Source organism: Pantherophis guttatus, chromosome 4 (assembly GCF_059756535.1).
Source record: "Pantherophis guttatus breed Tessera chromosome 4, ASM5975653v1, whole genome shotgun sequence".
Classification (NCBI taxonomy): domain Eukaryota; kingdom Metazoa; phylum Chordata; class Lepidosauria; order Squamata; family Colubridae; genus Pantherophis; species Pantherophis guttatus.
In genome coordinates this window covers 63727631-63740023 of record NC_142066.1, presented here as the reverse complement: position 1 = coordinate 63740023, position 12393 = coordinate 63727631, and the positions used below count along the sequence as shown (strand labels likewise).

Below are 12393 nucleotides of genomic sequence, written 5' to 3'. Positions count from 1 at the left end.
AGGAGGCCACAGTGATTTTATTATTATTCTTCTTAGAATCATAGGGCTGGAGGTCCTATGTAGTCCAATCCCCTGCCCATGTCAGGAGGGTTTATAGCATTCAGGCCAAATGGTCGTCCAATCTTTTATTGAAAACCTCCAATAATGATGTATCGTCAACTTCAAGAGTCAAGCCATTGGTTAATTTTTCTCACTACCAGGGAACTTTTCCTTAGTTTCAGGTTGGATCTCCATTTACAAGTTTCTATCCATTGCTTCTTGTTCTGATTTCAGATGAAGACTTTCTTGCATAGTACCATCTAGTTTGTGCCTTGTTAGTAATAGTAATAGCAATAGCAATAGCAATAGCACTTATTTATATACCTCTTTACAGTGCTTTACAGCCCTGTCTAAGTGGTTTACAGAGTCAGCATAATGCCCCCAACAATTTGGGTCCTCATTTTACTCACCTCAGAAGGATGGAAGGCTGAGTCAACCCTAATGCTGGGAATACATTTAAAGAGCATAACATTTGGGAAATCTGCAACTATACTTTACTATAAATAATATACTGTATATACATTAATACTATAAGATTCTTAATGTTTCAGTAAGTCAATGGAGTCAACTGTTCTGATAAAATAAAGTTTAGCATTATGTGGATACTTTTTTGATTGTGACTATGTTCAGTTTAGTAAAGTGGTTAAAGTATTGGCCTAGAAATCAGCAAACTGAGTTTTTGACCTGCCTTAGGCATGAAAACTGAGAGGGGGACTATGACCAGTCACTCACTCTCAGCCCAAACCACCTAAAAATGTTATTGCTATGTGGAAAATAGGAGGAAGAAGCATTATGTTTGCCACCTTGAATTATTTATAAAAATAATAAAGGTGAATTAAAGAAATAAATAAGCCAATGCACACCATATTTTAGACTGCTTTTCCAAGATTCTTCAAAGAATAACGAATTAATTTTGTCCATCTTCAACATTTCAGAAGTATGATTATATGCCATCAAGTTGGTGCTGACTTTTAATAACCACATACATTTTCTTCATCATTCAGAAATGCAAATAATATGTATTTATAATAATATTCAATCAGCATTTTCAGAACACAGGCATTCTATAATCAGTCTTTGTATGGAGGCTTAACTTTCTGAGTGATAAGGCTTGACTTTTGTTCCAAAATTTTCAAACTATCTTCACCATATAATTAATAAACAGGCTTTTAGATAGATTCAAGAAGATCAGGAATTACAAGAGAACATTTTCAAGATCAGGAAGTACAAGAGAACTACAAGAGAACATTTTCAATTAGTAGGCCTCCTGCCAACATTAAGAGAAGACGCTAGAGAACCAGAAAGAAACACTGTCTTTGACCAATTCTCTGTTTGCATAAGGTAATTTACAATACTCAAACTATTTCTCAAACATCAAGAATAATGCTATGAAAAATATTAAAAGTTAGGAACTGAAAAATAACTACAAACCTGACTGGTTTTGATGAACCAAAGCCGCGTTGATAAAATGATTTCCAGCTTCACATACCTGCAAAATATTTCAAATGTATTCAATTTTTTGTACAGTTGGACACTATAATATTGTAACCTGTTCAGAGGTGGTTGCACCAGGTTCTGACCAGTTCTGGAGAACTGGTAGCAGAAATTTTGAGTAGTTCGGAGAACCGGTAGTAAAAATTCTGACTGGCCCCGCCCCTATCTATTCTCTGCCTCCCAAGTCCCAGTTGATCGGAAGGAAATGGGGATTTTGCAGTAACCTTCCCCTGGAGTGGGGTGGGAATGGAGATTTTACAGTATCCTTCCCTTGCCACGCCCACAAAGCCATGCCACGCCCAAAAGCCACACTCACAGAACCGGTAGTAAAAAAATTTGAAACCCACCACCGAACCTGTTGATATATTATCTGGAGAGCCTAGTAAATTCAGGTTAGGGCAGGGAAGCCCTATTTATATTCTCAAACTGTTCAAGAATATGGCTGTCAAGAATATAAACAAAAATAAATATGTTCTTTACAAAATATAACAATTTTCCTACAGTAACAACATGAACTGTGTCCTCTAGGCTTTCTTTACTAGTGATTTATGGAGTACTCACTGCTGTTTTTATTAAATATTATGCTTCTAATATATAGCTATCAATAGCTAGTGTGCTGGCCCCAGAGTTAAGTAGCATTTAGCATTAAATACATTGAGGTTCCCAGCTTAAATGAATAAAAATTCCAACCAAAAATGTGTTAGACTATCAATTACAACACTTGTAAGGCTGTACATTTTCTTGTTTAAAAAGTGGGGTAGGGAGAAGGTAAGATGGACTAAACATGAGAAAATAAGCTAATGTTCCAAATGGAAGGCAGTGATATCTTGGCCTTTGATAAAATCCTATTAAGGATGGCCGCACAGTGATTTCAAAACAAGAGTCTCATTTGGAACCATCCCTGACTTATGCAGTTGGTTCTCATGTTGTGACTTATAAAGATAAATACATGTAATTAGCTAAGCATTGCTTGCTTTCTGCTGCATAGCTTGCAATCACCTTGAATTTTCCTGACTTAGCAAATTAAAACTTTTTAACCTTAAAACGTTGCAGTTTATGAATAAGCTCTTTGTATGTAGTATACCTTTTTTCTTGGTTTAAAATTCTAACATGACCAACTACTATAGTTTTGATACCAACATTAGAATGGCAGCTTTTAAGTTTCAATTCGGAAAAAAATTCAGATAATATAAAACATAGGGCCTTCAAAGGAACCTTTAAAAAAATCCTCCACATGTGTCATTCCCCTAAAGACATTTACCGTATTTTTCGGAATATAAGGCGCACCTATCTTTTTGGGTTTTTTTTTTAAAGTTTTTAAAAAATTTTAGACAAACACATATACAAACATACAATGTATTTTCTTTGAACAGAGTATTTGGCTGGTTCACAAATTTAAACAGTGTTTAGTCATTTCAATTAAATTTACAGTTTCTATATTTCCTTTTTGCCATATTTATTCCTCATCTATTTTTTTTTAAAACCCAATATTACCCTTCATCCTCATCTCTAATCTTAATCAAATCAAATTTAGGGGGGAAAAGGTGCGTCTTATACTCCAAAAAATATGGTATTAGATATTTTCCACACTTATATTTATTCTCCAGCTGCTTGCCTCTACTTACCAGAAATCCAAAGGTAGCAAAAGAAACTTGCTTGTTTCCAAATGCTAGAAAGTATATAAAACCATACATTAGTCTTAGATGATTGTAGATACTAGAGAAACATTTTAGTATCTACAATAATATATAATTGATATATAATTCACAGGATTTTGTCTGTTTGGAAACTTAATTCTTTGATATTACTGTGATTTGTTCATTGATATGTACTCAAAAACAAATGCTTAATTCACAATATTTAACTCAATATATTTCTACGTATTTAACCCAACAAAAGGAAACAAAAAAACTGATCTATATTACATACATAATTATTATTTTGCTACAGATTTCCTACAGTTTATTGGATTAGTCCATTTCAGACATACTATTTTGGAATAAACCAATTAAGCTATTAAATATCTTTTTTTAAAAAACAAATTTTATTGGGTTTTTTTTTCTCCTCTCCCACCTTCACCCATATTTTTCTTTTTTTTTGTTTGAACAGAGTGTTGATCGTTTCTTATCTTATACAATTAGTCAAATTCAAATATATTTTATTCAATTACATTTTTTGATTTTGTCAATATCGTCTTCCCTCCTTTCCTTTTTTTTTTGAATATATCTCAGTATTTCTATACTTGCATACATAAACACCTTCTTCATTTATCCCTAAATTCTAACTTTACTATTTGTGCATATTTATCCTCTTTTATTCTTAAACAATTCATTCTTTTTCTTAATATATTTATATTTGTTTGTTCAGAGCTGCCTTCCTTCCACTTCATCTTTTTTTATTATACAGCAATCTTTCTCCTCAAACCTAACCTCTCCCTCTTCTCCTTCCCCACCTTTCTTTCCCCACCTTCTTCTCTTTTCTACTTCCCCTTCCCTTCTCCTTCTCCTCCTCTCTTCCCCCGTCTTACCTTCTCTCCTACTCTGCTTTCCCTTCCCTTCCTTCCTTCCTACTCTTCCATCCCTCTCTCTCCTTCCTCCTCCCTTCCAATTCCTTCATCTCTCTCTATTGCTGAATTCATTTTCAATTTAATGTTTTCCATTGTGGAATTCAGGCAACCCTGATCCCTTATCTTTTTCATTATTAACAATATATTTCATCTTGTTCTCTTTTTTCCTTCAAATCTATTAAATATCTGATGGGAAGCCCAGACCCCACCCCAGGATGGACCACAGACTGGATCAGTTCAGAGAGATCAACTATGTTTCTCCATCTGTAATTATGTTATAATATTTATGGCCTCTACATCAAAACATTATGCAGTAGTATTGCCCCACATAACAGGAAAAATTATATTGCTTTCCCACATTATAATATTAGCAATATTAGCATTAGCAATATTAGACAGAGACGAAGTATGGGATGGAGTTCCTCTGCTAGCAAATGTTTATAAAAATAAGTATTTTCACTGTAAAAGTTATTTTTTTTATAAAAAATGCCAATGCAAAAGTGAATCACTTTCAGTCATGAGAAAATGCCAAAAGAATGCTATCTAGATCTATTACTTAAGCACATCCCTCTGTTCTACTTACATGGAGGAGTATACTGGGGGTGGTTGATGTAGTAAGCAAACCAAGAAGTAAATCCCCAGTAAAAAGCACAGCCCTATAATGGAAAATACAGGTAATTATAATATAGATTTTGATATAGAATATACAACTATTTTGATGCTATTTTTTTTTTACAAACAAATATCAGAACAAATATCAAACTAGAAAGTATCAAATAGCTTTTATTTGAAAATAATGTATTGGAAATATTTTAATGTAATGAGGTAAAGAAAAAAATTATACAGGGGAGGGAGGGGTTCAAGTTTATATATAAGTGTTATATTAAGGGTTTTTTATGAGTATGAGTATATTATAGGGAAGTCTGGGGGGAGGGGAGGGTTAGGGAGGGTTAGGGAGGTTGGGAAGTCTGGGGGGGGAGGCGGGGGGGGAAAGGGGTGAAAATGTAATTGTAAAACTTTTGCAATAAAAAAAAAAAGAGCACAAATACCTTTCATGACTCTAAAAGAAGTACTAGGTTGAAATTGTTCTACAGAGAGTTTCCTTGTATGATGAATAACACTCTTTCTTTTAACTATCATATCAGAAAGAACATCACAGAAACAGAATAAACAGAATACAGATAGTTTCTGATCTTTTACATTTTTTTTTACCCAAAGGACTGTTGCATCTTTATGAGTGGACACTAAAAACTATTGAAGAGGTCCATTTTCTGTTCAAAAGTATATATATCCCAAATTAAACTTCGTGGGAGTTGGTAATCTTATTTGGTAAGATTGCTATTAAGTAAAGATCTCAGAGATATGTTATCTCTCTGAGGCAATCAAATAATATGGATATTATGATATCTCATATTCCTCCAAAGGAGGCACTACATTTAATACACTATTATTGCTTCCTGCACTAAATGCAGTGCCCATCATACTATGCCCCCCCCCAACAGTGGTAGCAATTGAATCTTTTTATTTTTCCAGAGAGGCACATATTCTAGCAGCATTGAAGATATATCCAGCTAAGGTTAATGCACAATTACTCTTTGGTGCTCAGTTGGGACCTTACTCCTCTTTCATTCCGTTGCAAAGGTTGCAATCCAAATTCCTAAGAGCCATATTTCAGGTAGTGCACTGCATCTCAAATACAGTACTAAGGAGGGAGAAACAGGTGCACGGATTTACATTTGTGTACATTGGTTAAAGCTACCCGTTTTCCTTACTGGGTTCTCTCCTTATAGAAGACAATTTCAAATCAATATAGTTGAGGACCATCTCACAAAAACTTCAGTATTTTGATCTCTCCAGGGAAGTGCTTTTTTTTTTTACTACATTTTTTTTTATTAAAAAGTTTTATCAAATATTACAACTATTTTTCCCCATCCCTCCTCCCCCCCTTCCCTCCTCCACCCACCCCCCACCCCCCATCCCCTCTCTCCCTCCAACCCACCTCCCCCCACCCGGGACTTCCCAGAGCAAATACAGGGTATAACATTTAACAAACATAAACTAAAATATGCTAACTTTCTGTAGGCTCTTAATTCCCTCTTGCTTTCTAACTCCCCTTTCAACTAACAAAACATAATTCAAAAAGAAAAAGTTGATTTCATTCATAAGCTATTTGAAGCTTTTTAGTCCAATATTTGTTTTGAATATAGTCAATCCATCTTCTCCATTCCAATATATATCTTTCATTTGAGTGATCCTTCAAATACGCTGAAATTTTGGCCATCTCTGCTAAGTTCACTACTTTTAGTATCCATTCTTTTTTTTAATTTTTTTTATTTAAAAAGTTTTACAAATACATTTTCTCCCCAATTTCCCCCCCAAGCCCTCCCTAACCCTCCCCTCCCCCCAGGACTTCCTCAGAATGAAATCCAAATCAAAACCACATTTTATGAAACTTGAACCCCTCCACCCCCTGTGTACTGTTTATATCTTCATAGAATTTAATTAATCTATCCCTGCATAATACATTCAGCTAAAAGCTATCTGATATTTCCTAGTTTGATATTTATTCTGCACAAAGTCTATCCACTTCTTCCACTCCCATACATAAATCTCTTGAGTCCGATCTTTTAAATATGCTGAGATCTTCGCCATATCTGCAAAACTGGCCATCTTCAAAGTCCATTCTTCAATAGTGGGCATAATATCATTTTTCCAATATTGACCTATCAATAATCTTGCTGCTGTCACCATATACAATATCAGCTTTGTTTCACCCAATGTAAAACCCTTAACTATACCCAATAAAAACAATTGTGGAGAAAACTGAAGTTTTTTCTTCAAAACATTTTGCATAACCCACCAAATTTTTATCCAAAAAGCCTTCACTTTCTTGCAGGTCCACCATATATGATAATATGTGGCATTTAAGCAATCACATCTCCAACATTTTGGTTGAACATTAGGATACATACACGACAGTTTCTTAGGATCTAAATGCCACCTATAAAACATTTTATAAAAATTTTCCCTCAAATTCTGCGACTGTAAATTTAACATTCTGGACCCATATTTTTTCCCATGTTTCCAACATCACTGGTTCTGCAAAATTTTGCAGGGAAGTGCTTTTAATGATGGGGTATGAGTATGCCCTTAGTGCACTTAAACAATGTATTAAAGATCTGGAAATCTAATAAGATTGGGCTGCTTTTCCCAAGAATGTTTATTTGAGCAATCAAACTAGCCGTTTAAAAGCAGCAAGATATTTATATCAAATAACCATCCCAAAATCCAAAGGCATTAACCTTAACACTTTGCAACGTACTTCCCACAGCAAGACCGATACAAAAAAATATATATGACTTGAGACTGTGCCCTGAGGACAAAGGGTCACTGAAATTGTAGCTCATGTTCTACTATAATGTATCTTCTATAAGAACTCATACACTCAATCTTATCTAATAAAATATCTGGGAAAATTGACCTTTTTCATGTGCAACTACTGTTATCAGATCAGTGTGAAGTAATTTCTCTGAATATAGCCAAATTCTGCTATGCTGTGCATAAAATTAGGCAAACTTTAACTGCACACTGTTAATCCTCCACCAATCATAGTATATTATTCTGACTTTTATTTTTTTACTATTATTGTTGTTGTTGTTGTTGTTGTTATTCTTTTATTGACTCAGTCAACTGAACATTTAGAAATATATCATAAGTACCATTGATTGGTGCTAATGGTTGATACAGGTTGCTGACAGAGTCCTAGGTATCAACCAAGTATCTTCTTAAAATATACGATGTTCCAAGTAGCACAGTTTTTTGCAGTTCTGCTGGTGTTATTGCGGGAAGCTGCAATTTCTTGATATGTTTTGTAAAATTCTTGGACATGGTACCATGCTCCCCTATTCTTCTTGCAGGTACAACCTGTTGACATCACTTCGTGGATGTATTGATTCAAGTTCAGTGGGGCTTTTTGCATACCGTTTTAAATCATCCATGTATAGTAGATGGTTTATCTTGCCATGTTGGCTTGAGATTTGGTAGCCCAGTTTTGTGTTTTGTAGGATTATTGTCAGTGAAATTAATGCGATATTGAACAGTAGTGGCGAAAGTGAGTCCCCTTGGAAGATTCCTCAACTGATGTTGACTTCACCAATGTTCTCCCCATTTGCTGTTAGAACTATTTTCCATTTTTGTGTATTTGCTTTCAGAAATATACAAATATTTTTGCTGATTCCAAATTTTTTCAGACAGGAGTTAATCCAGCTGTGGTGCGGTGAGTCAAATGTCTTCTTGTAATCTATCCGCGCCATATTTAAATTTGTTCTTGTTCGTTTTCCATTTTTTAAGTACCATTTTGTCAATGAATAGCTGATCTTTTGTTCCTCTTGATTTTTTTGTAATATCCTTTTTGTTCTACTGGATACAAACAGTTTTCCATCTGATGATTGAATACTGAATTTACCTGTACTTTTGTCAAAAGTTTGAATGTTGTTGGCAGACAAGTGATTGGGCGATAGTTGCTTAGTTCTGTGCCCTTTATCAAGTATGTTCAGCCAGCTGTTAAGCATTCTTCGCTTGTTGCATTTTGAAGCATTTCATCAAATTAGTGGCCATGCTGTGATGGAGGCTGGTCAGGTGTTTTAACTAGTATCCATGCAGTTCGTCCAGGCCAGGTGCACTTCAGTTCTTGACCTTCTTTAATTGTTGTGCAACCATATCAGTTATTATAATATTTTCCATTTTGTTTCATGTTGTTTGCTTTTGAGAATCTTTGATCCAGGAGGCAGTTTTATTGTGTTCCACTGGGTTTCCCCACAGTTGTTCAAAAAGTTCAAAGTTTTTTCTTTACATGGGTGAATATCAGTATGAACTTGACTTTCAACAAGTGATCAGTAAAAGAGGTGTTGGTTTCTTCTAAACATTTTCACGATATTGTTTTATTCGTCCTTTGTATCTTTCAATTTTCTTTTCTGTTGCTATTACACACTGTTTTAGTTCTTCCATAACTTCTGTTATTGTTTTTTCCTCCAGGTTGTATTTTTTGTGTAAACTATTTTTCAGCTTTTTAGTCTTCAGTTTTCCTTCTTTCAAGTATTTCAAATTGCTGACATCTCCTCGTAGTTTTTTTATTTTATTTTGAAGTCGAATTTTCCACTTTGATGTTCCAGTGGGTTTCTTTTCTGGCATTTTATAATTGTGCAGTTATAATGGCAGCTGTGCTATACATTAGTTGGTTCGTTTCATATAGTATGCTGGATGGGATGGAAGTTAAAATGTTTTTCACGGCAGTTAGTAAATCTTTCACTCGTTTGCTTTGCACATTATTATTATTATTAGTAGTAGTAGTAATGGTAGTAGTAGTAGTAGTAGTAGTAGTAGTAGTAGTAAAATAATGCTTTTATTTGCTGACCGTAAAAAAAAATGATGATGGCAGTATTTCTCTATATCCCCATAGAGCCACTGAAAACTTTTGATAGGGGGTCCCTGTCTTCACTGGCTTCATGCCTAGGTCTTGTGCAACAAAAATATTTATTTCCCAAATTTCATGTTAATCTAGATTTTTCTTCCTTATCTTTCAAAGGAAATAGGAAATCTGTACCAAAATTCCTAAGGATCAAAGCTTACAGATCATTATTTTTCATGTGAAAGCAGTATTCTATTTTTAGGATATTATAGGATTTTATATTATGGTATGGTATGGTATGGTATGGTATGGTATGGTATGGTATGGTATGGTATGGTATGGTATGGTGTGGTATGGTGTGGTATGGTGTGGTACGGTATAGTATAAATTGGAAACATGCAGAAGAAGCCTTCAACCGGCAGTAGATAGACAATGGCTAAAATGATGATAATGATATATTAGAATGAGTTTGATGTTTGAAACGTTTGAAATTTTACTATAAGAATCTATTGTTGTGACAAAATATTTAACACAATAGAAGTATGGTTGAAAAGGCTCTAATACAGGAGTCCTCAAACTTTTTAAACAGGGGGCCAATTCACAGTCCCTCAGACTGTTGGAGGGGCTGGACTCGCTGGGTGGGCATGGCTAAGTGGTCATGTGATTGGGTGGGCGTGGCTAGGCGGTCATGTGACTGGGTGGGTATGGCCAAGTTAACACACCACTTTTTGCCTTTCTTCTTCCTAAGCTCCTGTTTAAATTGTTTTTAAAGATTTATAATTTAAAGCAGTACTTTACAAGCCCAGAGCTGCTTTTCAAGGTTGCACTACCCTCCTCCCCTATTCAAACACCGCCCCTAGTTCATATGGCTGTGAAAAAGACTTTTAATTTAAAGCAGTACTTTACAAGCACAGAGCTGCCTTTCAATGCTGCACTGGTGAGATCACCCCTCTGCTGGCCCTCCGCTGGCCTTCCTGCTGATTCATTGGAAGATAAGATCCATGGTGAGGGCCGGGGCTTAATCACACCACTCAGCAGGCTGGATACTTTGCATTGGTGGGCCGTATGTGGCCCGCGGGCCATAGTTTGAGGATGCCTGCTCTAATATGTTGATATGATATTATTGAGGCAAACAAGTCCCCCCCCCCCCCAATTAGAGTTGCTCAGATGCAATTGCAGTTGGCTGAGTCAGTTTACTATGCATAAGTCAGAAAAATATCAGGAAGATTGTTTTTTTTTCTTCTCTGTCTTTATATTGTTTCCAAGTCTGAGCTAAAGGTCACTGTAATATAGTGATATCACAGAAGTGAAATACAATGGATATCAGGAAGAACAGTTGGGGAATAAACAATGCATAGGAGTAAAATTAAAATATTTTAGAGAACATTAAGGAGATAAGTCTCTGGACTTCTCCTGGATATGTATTTTAGCCATCCAGTTCATTTGGCCTACATTCTTGTATCTTATATCATCAGGCTCTTATCACTTCATCACCTACTCTACTCAAGTAGGACAAAAGTGCTCACATTGAGGTGATGATAAGGAAAAGGAATATTTTATCTTTACCAAAACTGTCTCCAACACCTTCCTTGGGGAAATAGAAACTATATAAAACCTGCCAGGAATTACTGATAGCAAAATGTTTTTAGAAAGGGTTTTTAAAATTAATAATATTGATGATATTTAGCAAATGAAAAGAACTATGATTTTTCATCAGCTACCAACATATAGCTATTACTGAGGAACTGAGCTGAGCTGTTAGGGATAACTCTGGCCTCACCTCCATTGTTCCCCCAGAACTTAACACTGGTGACGAAGGTAGGATAAATAGAAAGGAGGCAGTAAAGAGCTGATTACTGCAAGATGACTGACTCAGAGCTGAATTACCGGATCTGATTTATAGTTGCTGCCACAGATGCCTAAACCCAAATTGCCTGGGGCTCATACCGGTCCCTTGTAAAATGGCTGCATTACTATCCTTTGCTCCATACAACTCAGCCTCTGAGACATGGGATTCCTACCTTGCTCCTTTCAACTGCTTCCTTGAAGCAAATGACTTTGCTAAGATCACTGACAACAGGAAGAAGGTATTTTTCCTAAACTTCTGTGGCCCAGAGATCTTTGAGATGGCCAGGGCTCTCCTCGGTCTATTGGCTGTTCAGTCTGTGCCATGGGACATGCTGCAGAGCAAGCTACGGAGTCATTATGCCCAAACCTTCGCGAATTGCACATTGGCATGTCTTTCATAATCGGAATCAGGCTGAAGGTGAATCTATCAACAAATACGTTGCCACCCTTCGGAAGGCAGCCCTCTATTGTGAGTTTAGGGACCTAGATGATGCTCTCTTGGACAGAGTGGTTTGCAGTGTGAGGGACACCAAACTACAGCGGGGCCTCCTTGCAAAAACAGATCTCACCCTGCAGATGGCACTCAACAAGGCACAGGCAGCCAAAATGTCCAATCAGTCAACGGCTGAGATTCAAAAATCAAACAGCCCACTAGCATCGCTGAAACCAGTCACTGTACACCATGAAGATGCTAGCCTTCCAACATTTTCAAAACTTTAAAATATTTTTTTAAATGTTAAATATTCTAAAAGTTTATCTAAAAATTAAACATTTCAAGCATTTTCATCTTCCAAAAATAAAAAAATATTTTTTAATAATGTCAAAAATTATAATTCTTAAATGTTAGTCTTTTGATTCCTCTTGTTGCTAACTTCAAATGCAAATGAGGTTGCCCTCTAAATATAGTTTGCAATGCATGTATAAAAGAATAACAGTTGAATAAAAGATTGAAAGAAAAAAATAAAATCTCAGATGAAAAGAAAAAATGAAATATGAATCAGTAATTAGTGTTAAAGTTTATTTAAAAAATAGTAGTTTG

At 35.5% G+C, this 12393-nt stretch overlaps 1 protein-coding gene across 4 annotated transcripts in view; it reads right to left on the bottom strand.

The window, feature by feature from the left end:
• TECRL (trans-2,3-enoyl-CoA reductase like) overlaps positions 1-12393 on the bottom strand; it is a 47281-nt gene that overhangs the window by 14072 nt on the left and 20816 nt on the right. For all 4 annotated transcript variants that reach the window (XR_015733877.1, XM_034416310.3, XM_034416308.3 and 1 more), the window contains 3 exons: positions 4683-4755; positions 3159-3202; positions 1471-1528 (listed from right to left, as the gene is read on the bottom strand). Coding sequence is in view for 3 of the 4 variants with exons in the window: in XM_034416310.3 (XP_034272201.1) it covers positions 1471-1528; positions 3159-3202; positions 4683-4755 (175 nt within the window). In the remaining variant the exon portion in view is untranslated. The remainder of the gene's footprint in view (positions 1-1470; positions 1529-3158; positions 3203-4682; positions 4756-12393) is intronic.